The sequence below is a fragment of the Dama dama genome, chromosome 30 (assembly GCF_033118175.1).
Source record: "Dama dama isolate Ldn47 chromosome 30, ASM3311817v1, whole genome shotgun sequence".
In the NCBI taxonomy this organism is placed as follows: domain Eukaryota; kingdom Metazoa; phylum Chordata; class Mammalia; order Artiodactyla; family Cervidae; genus Dama; species Dama dama.
The window spans coordinates 79,283,962-79,300,599 of NC_083710.1; the positions used below are offsets into that span (position 1 = coordinate 79,283,962).

Genomic DNA, 16,638 nt, shown 5'->3' on the forward strand with positions numbered 1-16,638 from the left:
AGCTGTCAGGCCTGGAGTTTTCTATGTTGGAAGACATTTAGCTGGGGATTGTTTCTTCATTTCTATAGGTCTGTTCAAGTTACTTATTTCTTTTTGAGTGAGCTTTGATAGACTGTATCTGTCAAGGAATTTGCCTGTTTTATCTTAAGTTGTCAAATTTGTGGCCAAAATGTTGTTTCTGATATTCCCATATTATCCTTTAAAAATTGTTTGTGATAAAAGTACATACATAAGATTTAACCACTCTAACCATTTTAAAGTGTACATTCCAGTGCATTAAATGTGTTTTGCAATGCTGTAAACTCCTTATTAGACTCTTAATGTCTGTGGCATCTGTAGTGATGCCCCAATCCTTTATTCCTAATGCTGGTTATTGTGACTTCTCTTTTTTTTTCCTGGTCAGTCCTGTTAGAGGTGTATTCATTTTATTGATCTTGTCAAAGAGTTAGCTTTTAGTTTCATTGATTTTTTTTTTCTCTATTATATTTTGGTTTTCTATTTCATTGATTTCTGCTCATAATTCTTTCCATATGCCTAGTGAGGGTTTAGTTTGCTTGTCTTTTTCTAGTTTAATTTTTAAAGCTTGTAGCCTTTGTCATGATTTGAGATCTTTTCTCTTCCCGTATAACCATTTAATGTTACAAATTTCCTTCTAAGCACTGCTTTGTTTGCAGCTCACAGATTTTGCTTGGTTGTACTTTGACTTTTTTATTCTATTTAACATATATTCTATTTTCCCTTGTGACTCCCTCTTTGACCCAGATATTATTTAGAAGTATATTGTTTAATTTTCAAGTACAGTTGACCCTTGAACAACATGGGAGTTAGGAATACTGACCCCCATGAAGTTGAAAATCCAGGTTTAAGTCTATAGTCGGTCCTTCATATCCATGGTTCCACATCTGTCGATTCAGCCAACCATGGATCATGTAGTGCTATAGTATGTATTTATTGAAAAAAAAATCACATAGGTGGACCCTTGAAATTCAGATCTGTGTTGTTCAAGGGTCAACTGTATTTGGGAGATTTTCCATACATCTTTCTGTTGTTGATTTCTAGTTTTAATTTTGTGGTAGTTAGGGAACATACTTTGTATGACTTTAATTTCTTTAAATTTATTGAGATGTATTTTATGGCCCAGAATATGGTTGGTCTACCTTGAGGAATGTTCCATATGCATTTGAAAAAAAAAATGTGTAATTTTCTATTGTTGGGTGGGGTGTTCTATAAATGTCAATCAGGTCACATTGACTGATACTGTTTTTCAAGTCTTCTATATTCTTACTGATTGATATAATAGCATATTACAGTGTGGGTGTCTTAAACAACCAAAATACATTTGCTCACAGGTCAGAAGGCTGGAAGTCCAAGATGAGAGGGTTGGCGAGGCCTTTCTCCTTGGCCTGTGATGGCTGTCTTCTCCCTGTGTGTTCACACGGTCTTTCCTCTGTGTGTGTACAGCCCTGGGCCTCTGCCTTCTCTTATAAGGACAGATTGGATTAGGGCCCCACCTTAATGACCTCATTTAACCTTAAATTACCTCTTTAAAGACGCTTTCTCTTAATACAGTGGAATTGGTGGTGAGAACTTCAACACATGAATCTGGAGGAGGGCAGTGGACATTTCAGTCCATGACACTGGTTTTCTGTCTGCTTGTGTCACTGACTGCTGAGAGAGGAGTGCTGAAGATTCCTACTGTAATTGTGGATTTATCTGTTTCTCTAAGTTTTTGCTTAATGTATTTTCAAGTGTTTTCTCAGCTCTCAAATTCTGTGATTCACTGTGTACCCCTCTCCGTGTTATGAAAAATTTCAAATGTGCTGAAAAGTTGAAGAATGGTTGTAATAAACACCATATACCTAGCACTTAGATTCTGCAGTTAACATTTTGCACATTTGTTCTATTAAATATCTGTTCTCTGTTTCATCAATTTGTCTTATTTTTTTGATGATTTCAAAATAAGTTGTAGTCACTTATTTCTAAACACTTAAGTGTACATGTTGTTAACTAGAATTTGATCATGTTTCAAGCTCTTTTTTTTCTTTCTTATTGTAAACTTCATATGGTGAAATGCACAGGTCTTGAATTGATCAGTAAATCTTGCTGTATACAGTAATATTGTATACTTTCCCTGTGATTGAGGACTTCCTGGACAATTGTATATTATCTTGTAGCTTTCCTCATTGGTTTTTTGGGACCTCATTTTTGCTCACCTTAAGAGGAGAACTTAACAGTTCTCTGATTTAAGTACTCGGATCTGTATTTTTAGTGGTTTAGTCCTAGACAGAATGAAAATGGTTGTAAAAATAGGTTCAGTTATTAAGTCAGTAAATAATTTATTTATTTTCAGTCTTTATTTTTAATTGTGGTAAAACATACATAACATAAAATTTGCCATTTTAACCATTTTTTGGTGTATGGTTCTGTGGCATTAAGTACATTCACATTGTTGTGCATTTATCTCTAGAACTCTTTTCATCTTGCAAAACTGAAACTCTATACCCATTAAACAGCTCCCTATTCTTCCCTCCCCCCAGGCCCTTGAAACCACTATTCTGCTTCCTGTCTCTGAATTTGACTACTTAGATACCTCATATAAGTGGAATCATACTTATCATTTTGTGTGTACTTATCATTTTGTGTGTACTTATCATTTTGTGTGTGACTTATTTCTTTCAGCATAATGTCCAAACCGTTTATCTATGTTGTAGCAAGTGAGGATTTCCTTCCTTTTAAAGACTGAATATAATTGATTATATTCCATTATATGGATATACTGCATTTTATTTATCCACTTATCCATCATGGACGTTAGGTTGCTTTCACTGGTATTTAGTGAGTGTCTCTTATACATCAGTCACCCTTCAACACACGAACATGTGTTGACTGCCTTTATGGACCTGATCCTGCTATAGGCGTGAGGGATACTGCAGCAGTGAACATATAAACAAAATTTCTGCCTTCAAGAAGCTTATATTTGAGGTGGGAGGGGGGTTCAGGATGGGGAACACATGTACACCCACGGCTGATTATGTCAATGTATGGCAAAAACCACTACAATGTTGTAAAGTAATTAGCCCCCAATTAAAATAAATTAATTAATTAAAAAAAAATAAACTTATATTCTAGTGGGGACTGAGGATGGGGAGATGGGCAGTACCCAAAGAAATGTATTTCTTGATTCCAAATTGTAATTTTTCTCACATTTTAGTGTTTCTAGTCTTGGGTTGCTTTTTACAATTGGTGCCATCTTTGAATTATATTTGACACTATTTCTTTTTTAATAACACCTAAAATAACAGTGTATCTTACAGTCAGTTTGAATCATAGATTTGAGGAATCACTATTTAATAAGTCACTTGTTGATAAGTGCTATGAAAAAATACACTAGAACAAAGGAGATACAGAATCACATGAGGTAGCCGCAGATAAGATGACATTTGAGCAGAGTGCGTGTTCAGTACAAATATATTTTTCATAGCAGGACTTCCTACCTGAAGGACATAGTGTGTTGGTTTACACTCTGTTTTCACTGGTAACAACTTGTAGACTGGTGACTTTGAGTGGCACTGGTGGAGAGGATAGAGCCTTGGTAGGTGGAGGTGGAAGTGGGCTTAGAGAACACTCTTGCAAGATGGGTGAAGATCTTGTAGGCAAGGTAAGGGTGAAGGTGACAGAATTTCCCAGCCTAGGAACTGGCAACAGTTCTACTGCTCACAACAAAAACTTTGGTGGCATCTTTGATTTCTCCATTTGCCCATGCTTTATACCCCGTTAACCAGCAAATCCTGCTTGCTGTACCTTCAAAACATACTCCAGTTCTGACCACTCTCACCTTCAAAACATATACCAGTACTGACCACTTTCACCACCCCAACCCAAATCACCCTGGTCCAGGCTATGATCATCTCTTGTCAGGATTATCATGGTGACCTCTGACTGGTCTCGCTTCTTGTCCACTTGCCTTCCTATAATCTCATCTCAGTTTAGCAGCCAGAGTGATCTTTTGAGAACACACGTGATCATGTTATCATCTCCTTAGCCTCCCCCAGAGCATCCTGTCACTCTCCGAGGAAAGGGTAAAGTCCTTGTGGCCTCTAAGGACTCTCCACTGTTTGCTCCTCAACTTCTCTGACCTTATATCCTGCCTGTCTGCTTTGCGCATATTCTGCTCTTGGGCATCCTGGCAGCCTTACTTCATCATATGGAGTGTGTTTCTGTCTCACAGCCCTTGGACTTGCTCTTCCCTCTGCCAGAAACACTGCTCCCCAGGCCCCTGCTGGGCCCACATCCCCAGGCATCTGCTCACATCTCACGTTGTCAGAAGGGCCTTCTAAGCACCCTGTTCTTTCCCCACCAGCACTGTGTTCCCCCCGACACCAGGGCAGGCTAGTTAGTTAGTCTGAAACGACAAGCTTTGTTTCTCACTGATGGCCTCCCTCTGTTGTGAGTCACCCAGGAGGACCTGTTCCACTCTGTCTTCCATGCTGGGATCCAGCTCACAGCCTAGCCTCCATCTTGAGCACTGGCCCAGGTTAAGGACAGTCACTGGCTGTCCGGTATTTGCCTGGGAGTGACATCTATCATGTTGAGTTGGCCAAAGCAGGTCACATCGCCAGGTACCCCTTCAGCCAGGGGCAGGTGTGGGTGGGCAGCAGTCCTGTTTCTTACCTGGAAAGAGAGCAGGAAGTCCATGGTAGGTCACACAGCCTTGCTGTTTACCTTGCTTAATTTTCCCGTAGCATTTATTTCTATCTGTCATGGTACGTATTTACCTCACTTTGTGTATTTTCTTTTCTCCGCTGTCTAGACTGTAAGCACCACAAGGGGAGGAGCTTTGTCCATCATCTGCTACTGTATCCCAGGGCCTCGGGGTGATTCATGGTCCCCAGCAGCAGGAGCTTGTTCACTGTAGAGATATGGACGAGGACACCAAAGCAGACGGTCCATTTATTCATACGGTGACATGTAAGCCACCGCGAGTGTGGAGCAGGAAGGTTACTGGAGAAAAGCAGTAGTGTTGCTGCTCAGTGGATGTGTCCGTTTGAGGTCTGAGACCATGAACCTACAGTGGTTCCTTACAGGCTGCAAGGAAGAGGCAGGAATAAACGGTGGGGCCCACTTCACAAGCATAGGTGAAGTCCAAGGTCAAGAAGGAAACCTCCAAGGTGCACCTGTATCACCCATGCTCGATCCTCAGTTCTGTCTGAATGATAAGGGAGGAGCTTGCCACAGTCATCACCTGGGATGGTGATTGCAATGGTTGGAGCAGTTTTCCCTGCGTTCTTTCTTTAGTTTGTTTACTTCTCATAGGACTTCTGAGGGAGTTTCTCTTCTCTTCATTTCACAGGTGAGGACAGCTGCAGTTGAAATAGCTCTCGATAGAATTGGTCAGGCTCCCAGCTGTAGTGCTTCCCTGTACGTTTGAGTTCCTGGGCAGTGGGGCTCCGTTTTCTGGGGGTGGGGAGCTCTGTTAGCGTTTAGGTTCCCTGGAGCCTTGATTGCGTCTTGGTGGTGGAGGCAGGTATGCAGTGACTTTACCCGTGGTTTGAGTTTAGCTGTTGGTGAGACCTGACCAGAGAGGAAATAGTTGGGCTATTTTTATATACGTAAACAAGTGCAGTAACCACACCACCAGCCGTGACCAGTGGATTCATTCCCAGGGAATTTATCATGAATACCGTTGAAGTGTGCCTCACGTGATCTGAGAATGTCCCTTTTGATGACCCTTTCCTGTGGGTTTGAATGTTGATGATCTGGATATTTCATTCTCTCAAGGAGCTGTGCTAGGCTTTATAGCCAGCATTCAGAAGCATACAGAAGAGAATCATATTAAAGATTCTTACTTGGGAATCTTTAATGTAGTCAGGAAGGCAAAGCAAGTTCCAGACCCTGACTGGTAAAGTAGTACCTGGAGACAGGGGTGTGGGGTGGGGGAAAAGCCCCCCCCACGCTAAAATGGGAGAGACTGACTGGAAGGAAGTGGAAACTGAGCTGTCATTTGAAGGCTGCGTGAGATGCAGACAAGGCTCCGGGGGTGCCCATTGTGGAAAATCTCAGCAGGCCACCTCAGTCAGCCATGTTAGCACTTTTAACCGCTTCTTAAATTTCCCTGGTGGCTCAGATGGTAAAGAATCCACCTACAATGCAGGAGACTGGGTTTGATTCCTAGCTCAGGAAGATCCCCTGGAGAAGGGAATGGCAACCCACTCCAGTATTGGTGCCTGGAGAATCCCATGGACAGAGGAGCCGTGTGGGCTGCAGTCCATGGGATTGCAGAACCGGACACAACTGAGCAACTTAAATTTCTTAAAATAAATGTTTATGTACCTGAATCCCAGTCACGCTCAAGAGCTGACTGGTCAGTTTGTTAGAAAGCGTACTTCTCTGTTTCTTTACACTTCACTGGGTGCTTTTCTGAAAGGTAGTCTATGAAAGTAAACTTGGTTTGGTTTCATATAAAAACCAGATGGCAACGAAGCACCCGTCAGCAGATTCCATGCGTTTCCCAGTGCCCTTTGATCACTTACCTCTGCAGGACGATATTTTGAAAATATATGTTAATAAGAATTAAATTCCAGAGCATGAGAACTTTGTCTTCATTCTAATTCAAAAGAAGTGAATTCTCTTACTTTTCAACTCTCATGGTCTCTACAATCTTAGGGATGGTTATTCTGAAAGCTGTGTTGTTTTCCCCCAGACAAGGCACCTGTGTCCAAGAGCCTTCTACTGGTCCCCAGCGCCCTGTCCCTCCTGCTGGCCCTCGTCCTGCCACACTCTCAGAGGTTCTTCGTGTACGACCTCCAGGCTGTCAAGGACGACTTGCAGGTGAGCGCCACTCCACTGGCCCCGGGAGAGGAGGAAGCAAGCCTCTTGTCTCCAATTTGCCCTCCTTTCTGCCGGTCTCAGTGTCTCATAGCCTCTCAGTTTGTAAGAAATATGTATTATTACTGTCCCGTTAACAAGTCACTTTTCCAGTTGTATTTATTGATAAGTTCAGCAAAGCAGATTATAATGAAGCAGTTGCAGTATTTCCAGTTTCCTTTTGCACATTTCTTTTCAACTTCACCTTTTACTATGGAAATGTGATTTTTAATTTCAAGAGGTTTAAACAGTGTTAAGTCTGTTTTGTTGGTATGATTAGTTTGCATACTTAACATTTGCAGAAACTTGCCTCAGTTTGAGCGTCTGTTAGATGTGCTAAGCTCTCTCAGCTCTAGCAGATTGTGAGTCTGTGAATTTCTTTTACGGTGGAGGTTAAACCAATAGGAAATTTCTCTTGGATTTTTGCCCCACTCTCCCCAAATCTCTACGTGTTCATCACCCGGGAAGCTCTCAGAGGCCTGTCCTTTTAAGGGTTTTATGGAGATTTATTACACAGTTGTGCAGGTGTGCTAAGTTGCGTCAGTCACGTCTGACTCCTTGCGACCCCATGGACGGTAGCCTGCCAGGCTCCTCCATGGGGATTCTCCAGGCAAGAATACTGGAGTGGGTTGCCATGCTCTCCTCCAGGACATTATACAGGGAGGATTGATTACATCACAGGTCGTCTGTTAGTTGACCCACCTTCTAGCTCCTCTGCCTCCCTGAGGTCAGGGCATGGGACTGAAGGTTCCAACCTGCTAATCACAGGGTTGGTTTCCTGGAAGCCAGTCCCCATTCTTAGGTGCTTCCAAAAGTCACGTCATTAATCTGACAAAAGACACCGTGATGGCTTTCTTCACTTTGGAAATTCCAAGGGCTTTAAGAGTTGTGTGCTAGAAACAGGGGCAAAGACCAAACATATATTTTTAAATGTATGTGTGTGTGTGTGCACACGTGCGCACGTGCTCAGTCATATCGAACGCTTTGCAACCCCATGGCCTGTATTATAGCCCACCAGTCTCCTGGAGAGTGGGCTGCCCTTTCCTTCTCCAGAGGATCTTCCTGACTCAGGGACCAAACTTTGGCCTCTTGCATCTCCTGCATTGGCATGTGGGTTCTTTACCAGCTGAGCCACCAGGGAAGCCCCATTTCTAATTTATAAATCACAGTATCACAGAATGTTAGTGCAAATTATGGTTATAATCTGCCACCTTTTATTTGCTAAATTCTTGATTAGCCATTTTAAGCATGATAGTCCATCCTTTTTTTAAAAAAATTTTTTTAATTTTTCATTGATTTGTTTTTTAGGGGCATTTCTCTAGTTGCAGTAAATGGGGGCTACTCTCTAGCTGCAGCTCTCGGGCTTCTCCTGGTGGGGAGCAGGGGCTCCGGGACGAGGGGGCTTTAGTTGTTGCAACTTGCAGTCTCAGCAGTTGTGCTGCACCGGCTTGGTTGTTTCAAGGCATGTGGGTTCTTCCTGGATTAGAAATTGAACCCACCTCTCCTGCATTGGCAGATGTGTTAATCCATTCTTGAGCATGACACTTTTTCTTCATAAGGATGTCATTAATGCCATTGCTCAGGTGGGCTTCACCAGGTTCCTATGACTGAGTTATTTATCTATACTACTGCTTTCTGTGAGAATATCATAGAGCTTCTGCTGTGATTTCAGTTGCTATAATAGAATGATTCTTAACCCTGTCCATGCACTAGAATCACCTACATAACCTGTTTTCTTTCTTGATGCCCAGACCTTGCCCTAGACCAGCTGAGTCAGACAGCGTAAGAGTTGATATACTTTCTAGAAAGATCCCCCGGGGATTGTAGCTTCTGGCCAGCCCTGATAAACGCTCCTGTTAAGGGAGTGTCAGGGCCCTGTGGCCCCAAGTTGGCACCTTTCCAATCATGGGGTGGTGCTACTTTGGTTATCTGGCTAAGTTGGCACCAGTCCCATTTTCCTGGACTACTTTGTGGGCATCTGTGCTCTAGGGCTGGGACCTGCCTGGGTGGAGGACAACCATCCTCTGTCTAGGACTGAGAATAGCCCCAGTCTCCTGCCAGAACCTCCTAGGATACCCTCAGTGTGCGTCTCTAAGAGCTGCCACAAAGATGGAGAATTTCAGTTCTGTCTTGGGAAATCTGAGCTTCAGTTCAGTTCAGTTCAGTCGCTCAGTCATGTCTGACTCTTTGCGACCCCATGAACTGCAGCACGCCAGGCCTCCCTGTCCATCACAAACTCCCATGGTCCACCCAAACCCATGTCCATTGAGTTGGTGATGCCATCCAACCATCTCATCCTCTGTCGTCCCCTTTTCCTCCTGCCATCAGTCTTTCCCAGCATCAGGGTCTTTTCCAATGAGTCAGCTCTTCACATCAGGTGGCCAAAGTATTGGAGTTTCAGCTTCAACATCAGTCCTTCCAGTGAACACCCAGGCTGATCTCCTTTAGGATGGACTGGTTTGATCTCTTTGCTGTCCAAGTGACTCTCAAGAGTCTTCTCCAACACCACAGTTCAAAAGCATCAATTCTTTAGCGCTCAGCTTTCTTTATAGTCCAACTCTCACATCCATACATGACCACTGGAAAAACCATAGCCTTGACTAGACAGACCTTTGTTGGCAAAGTAATGTCTCTGCTTTTTAATATGCTGTCTAGGTTGGTCATAACTTTCCTTCCAAGGAGGAAGTGTCTTTTAATTTCATGGCAGCAGTCACCTTCTGCAGTGATTTTGGAGCCCAGAAAAATAAAGTCTGACACTGTTTCCCCATCTCTTTGCCATGAAGTGATGGTACCGGCTGCCATGATCTTAGTTTTCTGAATGTTGAGCTTTAAGCCAACTTTTTCACTCTTCTCTTTCACTTTCATCAAGAGGCTCTTTAGTTCTTCTTTGCTTTCTGCCATAAGGGTGGTGTCATCTGCATATCTGAGGTTATTGATATTTCTCCTGGCAATCTTGATTCCAGCTTGTGCTTCCTCCAGCCCAGCGTCTCTCATGTTGTTCTCTGCATGTAAGTTAAATAAGCAGGGTGACAGTATACAGCCTTGACGTATTCCTTTTCCTATTTGGAACCAGTCTGTTGTTCCATGTCCAGTTCTAACTGTTGCTTCCTGACCTGCATACAGGTTTCTCAAGAGGCAGGTCAGGTGGTCTGGTATTCCCATCTCTTTCAGAATTTTTCACAGTTTATTGTGATCCACACAGTCAAAGACTTTGCCATAGTCAATAAAGCAGAAATAGATGTTTTTCTGGAACTCTGTTGCTTTTTCGATGATCCAGCAGATGTTGGCAATTTGATCTCTGGTTCCTCTTCCTTTTCTAAAACCAGCTTGAACATTTGGAAGTTCATGGTTCACGTATTGCTGAAGCCTGGCTTGGAGAATTTTTAAGCATTACTTTACTAGCGTGTAAGATGAGTGCAATTGTGCAGTAGTTTGAGCATTCTTTGGCATTGCCTTTCTTTGGGATTGGAGTGAAAACTGACCTTTTCCAGTCCTGTGGCCACTGCTGAGTTTTCCAAATTTGCTGGCATATTGAGTGCAGCACTTTCACAGCGTCATCTTTCAGGAGTTGAAATAGCTCAACTGGAATTCCATCACCTCCACTAGCTTTGTTCGTAGTGATGCTTCCTAAGGCCCACTTGACTTCACATTCCAGGATGTATGGCTCTAGGTGAGTGATCACACCATCGTGATTATCTGAGTCGTGAAGATCTTTTTTGTACAGTTCTTCTGTGTATTCTTGCCACCTCCTCTTAATATCTTCTGCTTCTGTTAGGTCCCTACCATTTCTGTCCTTTATCGAGCCCATCTTTGCATGAAATGTTCCCTTGGTATCTCTAATTTTCTTGAAGAGATCTCTAGTCTTTCCCATTCTATTGTTTTCCTCTATTTAAGTAAAGATAATAAATTGGCTCGGAGAAGGCGATGGCAACCCACTCCAATACTCTTGCCTGGAAAATCCCATGGGCAGAGGAGCCTGGTAGGCTGCAGTCCGTGGGGTCACGAAGAGTCAGACACGACTGAGCGACTTCACTTTCACTTTTCAGTTTCATGCATTGGAGAAGGATATGGCAACCCACTCCAGTGTTCTTGCCTGGAGAATCCCAGGAACAGCGGAGCCTTGTGGGCTGCTGTCTGTGGGGTTGCACAGAGTCAGACACGACTGAAGCGACTTAGCAACAGCAGTTGCAATAAATTGGCTAACAAAGAGACCCCAGACAGAGCTTACTCATATTTGTTATTCTTTTTTAATTCCCCATCTATAGATCTGGAGGTTGATTTCTGGAAGAATAATTTGCCTTGATCTGAAAGATACTTTCTGCAGTAGTCTGCTTATTTATAATTTTAGGATATTTGAAAGAAGATATGGAAGCAGAAAATTTGCAGTAAGTTTTTATGTATTTTCCCTTTGTTACTTAGGTTACGGGGAAAAAATATTTGTTTTCTCATTTTTAAGTAGTTTTGTTAGCTTGATGTTATTTTTAACAGTTGTCTTTTTATTACATAATCCTCTGTCTGACTTGGAGCATGGACATTAACCGAAGAAAAATTTTAAATTGAAGCCTGTAGCATAATAAAATAATAATAATGGTGAAAGTAGATAATAATATCAGTGCGAGTGGGCAATAACCATTTTAATTAGGACTTTTAATACAGTTCTAATCACTTTTTTTGCTTAATGGTTTATGCATTACTTATAAAAATAAATCGTTCTATAAATATCTTTTCTTCAACATACTTAGAATAACATTTGAAAACATTTGATCAATATGGTTTTAATCCCTCATTTTGAAAAGTCTATTGGAACAAAAAGAAACTTTAAAAAATATGTGTAAACCTGAGTTGGTTTTAATTGAATAAAGGTTATTTTTAGAAGACTCTTCTCTCTAATGTTCTTCCTGTTTTGTTTTTAGTCCTTTTTGCTGGGCTCCTGGGTTTTGTCAGCGGTGGGTGACTTCATCCTTGTTGAAGCTGTGGGGTATTCCTTTGGTGTCACTGCAGCCAGGAATTTGCCTTCTGGATTGTAAGTAGCTCTCAAAGATTAGCTTAATTCATAACTATGTAAATCTGATTTAAAGCATTATTGTACATGAAAGTCAATAAAATAATATTTTAAACTTTTAGATACAGTAAAAATTGATTTTATATGTAAAAAATTCAGTGTATACATACACTTTCATTATGTTCTTGAAGCAGATAAAATAGATCTGAAAAATAGATTTTATTCTCAGTCTTTTTTTCAGCTTTCAAATCTCGTATTTTAGAGCATTTGAGATGAGTTTTCTGTTGTGGTCCTAAAGATAGAATTGTATTTTCATAGTTAAATTTCATCTTTGTAACTTTAATGACTTAAATGCAAAAATACAACATTTAATTAGATTCAGTTAGGAAACAAAATAAGTTTGTCTGAAGTTAGGCTTCTGAAGAATGATGCTTTTGTAAAATGGCATTGTTTATAGATTTCCACTAAATATAAAAGAAAATCAATATATAGGTTATGACTTTGTGACCAATCTGCAGTGGGCAGCCTAAGTTGCAGAGTCTTTGTGCTTTCATATTGTGTTGGTCTTCTTTAAAAACAAAATGAAAAAACATGTATTAGTTTGTGAAATAACTAGCAGGAAGGAGCAGAGTTGTTAACACATATAAATGATATTAAAACATCTCTGAATAAAGTTTCTGAGACTGTATTTAAGAGATGAGATACTGTGAAATAAAGACACCGTATATTCAGAATTCATGTGTAGTAACTTAAGCCTTATTTTAATTTTCAGTATGTGTTTTTGAGAACTATTAGGCTATGCAAGTATCTTGATCCAGCTTCACTTTGGATGTGTAGTTTTAAAATTCGGCTAGTGATCTAATAACTCTCACACTTAACGTCGTTAATACTTAACAGTTGTGGTGAACTTACTGAATTATTGGCATGAGTGTCGATCTTTAGTTGTCTTATGAATGTTTAATTCTGAATAGTCTTTTAGTGGAGACAGATAAAGTTCTTTGTCATAATTATGCAGTTTTTGAGCTTCATGGGTTGTGATTGCAGTTAGATTAAGAAGTTTATAACTATTCTGCTGTTGTGGAAGATGGTGTAGTCGTTAGGAATGATCCTGTATTGATTCAGGAAAGAAGTAGCATTACTGAATCTTTAGTTTTTCCCACACATTTCTCATTGAGACCAATTCTTTTGGTTCTTTATAAGACCTACTGAGTTGTGGAAAGGTTATGCATATCATGTATGTTTGTGTTAGCGTAAATTTAGGGAGTGGGTAGTAACGTAGCTTTTGATTATTGTTTACATTGTCTTCTTGTGAGGACTGTTTTTTCTGCTGTACATAGAGTGGAGTGACAGTTGTTTCTTTGTAATGAATGACATTTCTTGATGGAATCCTAACTGATACATATAAGGAATATTGATTCAATTTTGAAGTTGGTGGTAATTTTTTTTTTAACCAATTCTTAAGGCCAGAAGACATTTGCCTATTTATATCTTAACTGATAGCAAGAATTGCAAATTTGGATAAATTCAAAAGTTATAGGATCCCCTTTGGAAGACTGTGAATGTTAATTCAGACATTACCTAAATGAAACAATGTTTCCCTTTGTGTTATTGTATGGCTTATTTGAATCTTGAAGCATTCTCAAACATAGACTTCTTGAAATATAAATCTTTACTTCAATAAGTAAACTTTGCATTTTATAAATATATCTTTTATTTGATGGTAGCAAAGCTTCAAAAACTCAGGAAACTTTTTGGTCAATGTGCTTTATGTGCATTATGTGCCGTATTTTCCACATAATGTCTTTTTCATTCTCATCAGTGCCAAATTTATCTGCACTCCCAACAGTTCTTCACTTCTTATTTGTGTCTCTCTCTTTTTAACCTCACCACTATTAAAACTATAAAGGTCAGCAGTGGCCAACTGATTTCTGAAGCCAGTGGCTTATTTTCGCTTGTCTTATTTGACCTTTCAGTCGCAAACTATTTGCTTCTGGCGTCCCATTGTTTCATGAAATAACCTGCTCCCCTGAGTCCTAGCACACCACTGTCTCCTGGTCCTTTTTGACCTTATTTATTGCTCTTCGCAGTTCCTTTCTCAAACTCACGCCAAAAGCTTTCTCTATGCCATCTTGTCCACTCTCATGACTTCAGCTATCATTAACATCTGTCGTGTCCCAGTTCTGTTATTTCCAGTTCATATTACTTTCCTGATCTTTACTCGTATTTCCTAATGACTTCTAAGGCTCAGAGAAAATTTGTCGTGTTTAGAACCTCTCACCTCCTCTGGTCACCTCTCTTTCTGTGCTCTCATCTCCTCCTCCTTCTGTACTCTTTATTTTAATTAAAAGCACTTCCATCTACACAGTCATCCAAGCTGGAACTCTTTCCCTTTTCTCATCGTTGAAGTGGGTCACTGAGCCTTATTTGTTCAAAGTGCTATATAAGTTATCCCTTCATTATGTATTGTCATTATCTCAGTCTTAACTAATCTTTAGCTTTTCTTGCCTAGATTTTTATAATAATTCTCTAACTAGTTTTCCTATCACCTGCAAAGCATTTCATGCAGTGTTTTCAGAAGTTGTCTTTCTAAAATAGAAGTTTGACCATACTAATCTTCCTTTTAAAAACCTTTAGATCCTTATTTTCTTCAGAATAAAAGTAAACTCCAAGATGGCATCAAGCCTGTCTGGAATAGTGTGAGTGGCATAGGCTTCGCCATCACGTGAACCAGACAGAACTGAGGTTTCCTCACTCTGCTGTGTGTTACCTGTGTGTCATCTTGAGCCAGTTACTTCTCAAGTTCTATTTCCTGAGCTCAGTTTGTAGAAAATCCTCATGTGTAAATTGGGGGGTCATACTCTGTACTTGACAGGGAATTAACTAACCTATGCAAACATCCTAGCAGTAGTAACTTCCCCATCCCATATTTGTGTGTGTGTGTGTGTATATATATATATATATATATATATTTTTTTTTTTTTTTTTCTTTTCCTTCAAAGCCTTTATAATCTGACCCCAATCCAGAGTTTCCCATTGGTCATTCTTGACCTGCTGTGTACTTGTATTCTTGTATCTGCTTGGTTTTCTCTCTGCACCCTGTTGTCCTTCGGCAGGATTATTTGTCCTTTGGTATATAGTCCAACACATGTATTAAAATGCCTATTAGTGTTGATTGCTTCGCATCATCATTGTCATTATCTGGGCCTCCTGCCCCACCCTCCTAGCCCACTGAGGACAAACCAGCTTTCTGTTATGTACTCGCTGCCTAACCCTCAATAATGTTGAAGGGGTAGCCTTGGTTATAGTGTAGCCCCTTAAGACTGTAAGGTGAGGTCTTTGAACCACAGACATGTTCATCTCTTTTTCTGGTGCTTTACAAAGAAATTATACCTGACGTGTAATAGATTCTCATGACTGTTACTTAATATTCAGAAAACGCAACCATTAGGTTTTGAAAGTAGCTATATGTATTAGTTTCTTCCAATAACCCATGCTTATCACACACCTGTCCTTACCTATTTTTTTTTTTATTGTTAGTATTTATATGTGGATGTTATATATTGTTTCCCAGAATCAAATCACTCCAGAATAAGTAGAATTTTAAGTTTTACCTATTAAAGTGTATCTGATTATAATGCTGAATAAAATTATTTTTAATTGTTTTATATTATCTATCTGTTTTATTGTGAGAACCGTGACATACATTTTCACTTTTTTGACTTTGTGTTGATAAAGCCTTTAGTTGTGTCATGTGCTCTCAAATTGTTCTCATCAAGAAACATCATTGCAGAGAAGTTGTCATTTAATAAATTATGTAAGAGCAGATTAATCTATATAGGTGAGAGTAGGCTGTGACTGTATAGCACATATCAAATAGAGATTTCTCTTGTTTTAGCAATATTCACTTAATGATATTTAAGTATCTTGCTTGCTTGACTAATAAAGCTAAAACATTCAAGTGGTTTTCTCTTGTTGAGGAACTGCATCTCAGTATCATCTTGACTCCTTTTCGTTGTGTGGCTATGAGAATGTTTACATTCTGTGAGCTCGTTTGCTTTTTACTATTGAAAAATTGGTGGTTAACATGAAAGGAGAGCTAAACCTGGTTTCTAATGCTGGTGCTTTAGCTGAGCAAGTCACATAACCTCTGTGGACCTCATTTTCTTTATATTTAAAGCAGAAGGACTAGACTGGAAGACCATCTAAGAGATCTTCTAGTATGAAAATGCTATTTTATTATTGGGTTCCTTTGTGTTTCTCTTTTTCCTTTAAGAATATTTATTTGCCCATGTTATAGAAATATATTTATAGCCAGTGCATTTATTTGATTCCTAGTCCCATTAGGAGATGATCATGCTGAGAGTCATGCAGGCTATTCAGCAAAGAGGAAGTTACTGTTGACTCACTTATGTGCTTTCATAATATTTAGAGTAATATGTTTACAGATTATAGTTCACTTCCTTTCCTTTTTAAATGGAGAAGTCACTTGGTTACTTTGTTAGGAGAAATTAAATGATAAGGCTTGGATATGAATCCAAAGTCTCTGACTAGTAAAACAGTCAGTCCTAAAGGAAATCAACCCTGAATACTCATCAGAACAACTGATGCTGAAGCTGCAATACTTTGGCCACCTGATATGGAGAGCCCACTCATTGGAAAAGACCCTGATGCTAGGAAAGATTGAGGGCAAAAGGAAAAGGGGGTATCTGGGGATGAGATGGTTAGAATAGCATCACTGACTCAACGGACATGAATTTGAGCAAACTCCAGGA

At 40.0% G+C, this 16,638-nt stretch overlaps 1 protein-coding gene across 1 annotated transcript in view; it reads left to right on the forward strand.

Annotated features, from left to right (window-relative positions):
• UBAC2 (UBA domain containing 2) overlaps positions 1–16,638 on the forward strand; it is a 165,711-nt gene that overhangs the window by 20,530 nt on the left and 128,543 nt on the right. The window contains exons 2-4 of the mRNA XM_061133837.1: positions 6,701–6,828; positions 11,130–11,249; positions 11,778–11,887. Of these exons, the coding sequence (XP_060989820.1) occupies positions 6,701–6,828; positions 11,130–11,249; positions 11,778–11,887 (358 nt within the window). The remainder of the gene's footprint in view (positions 1–6,700; positions 6,829–11,129; positions 11,250–11,777; positions 11,888–16,638) is intronic.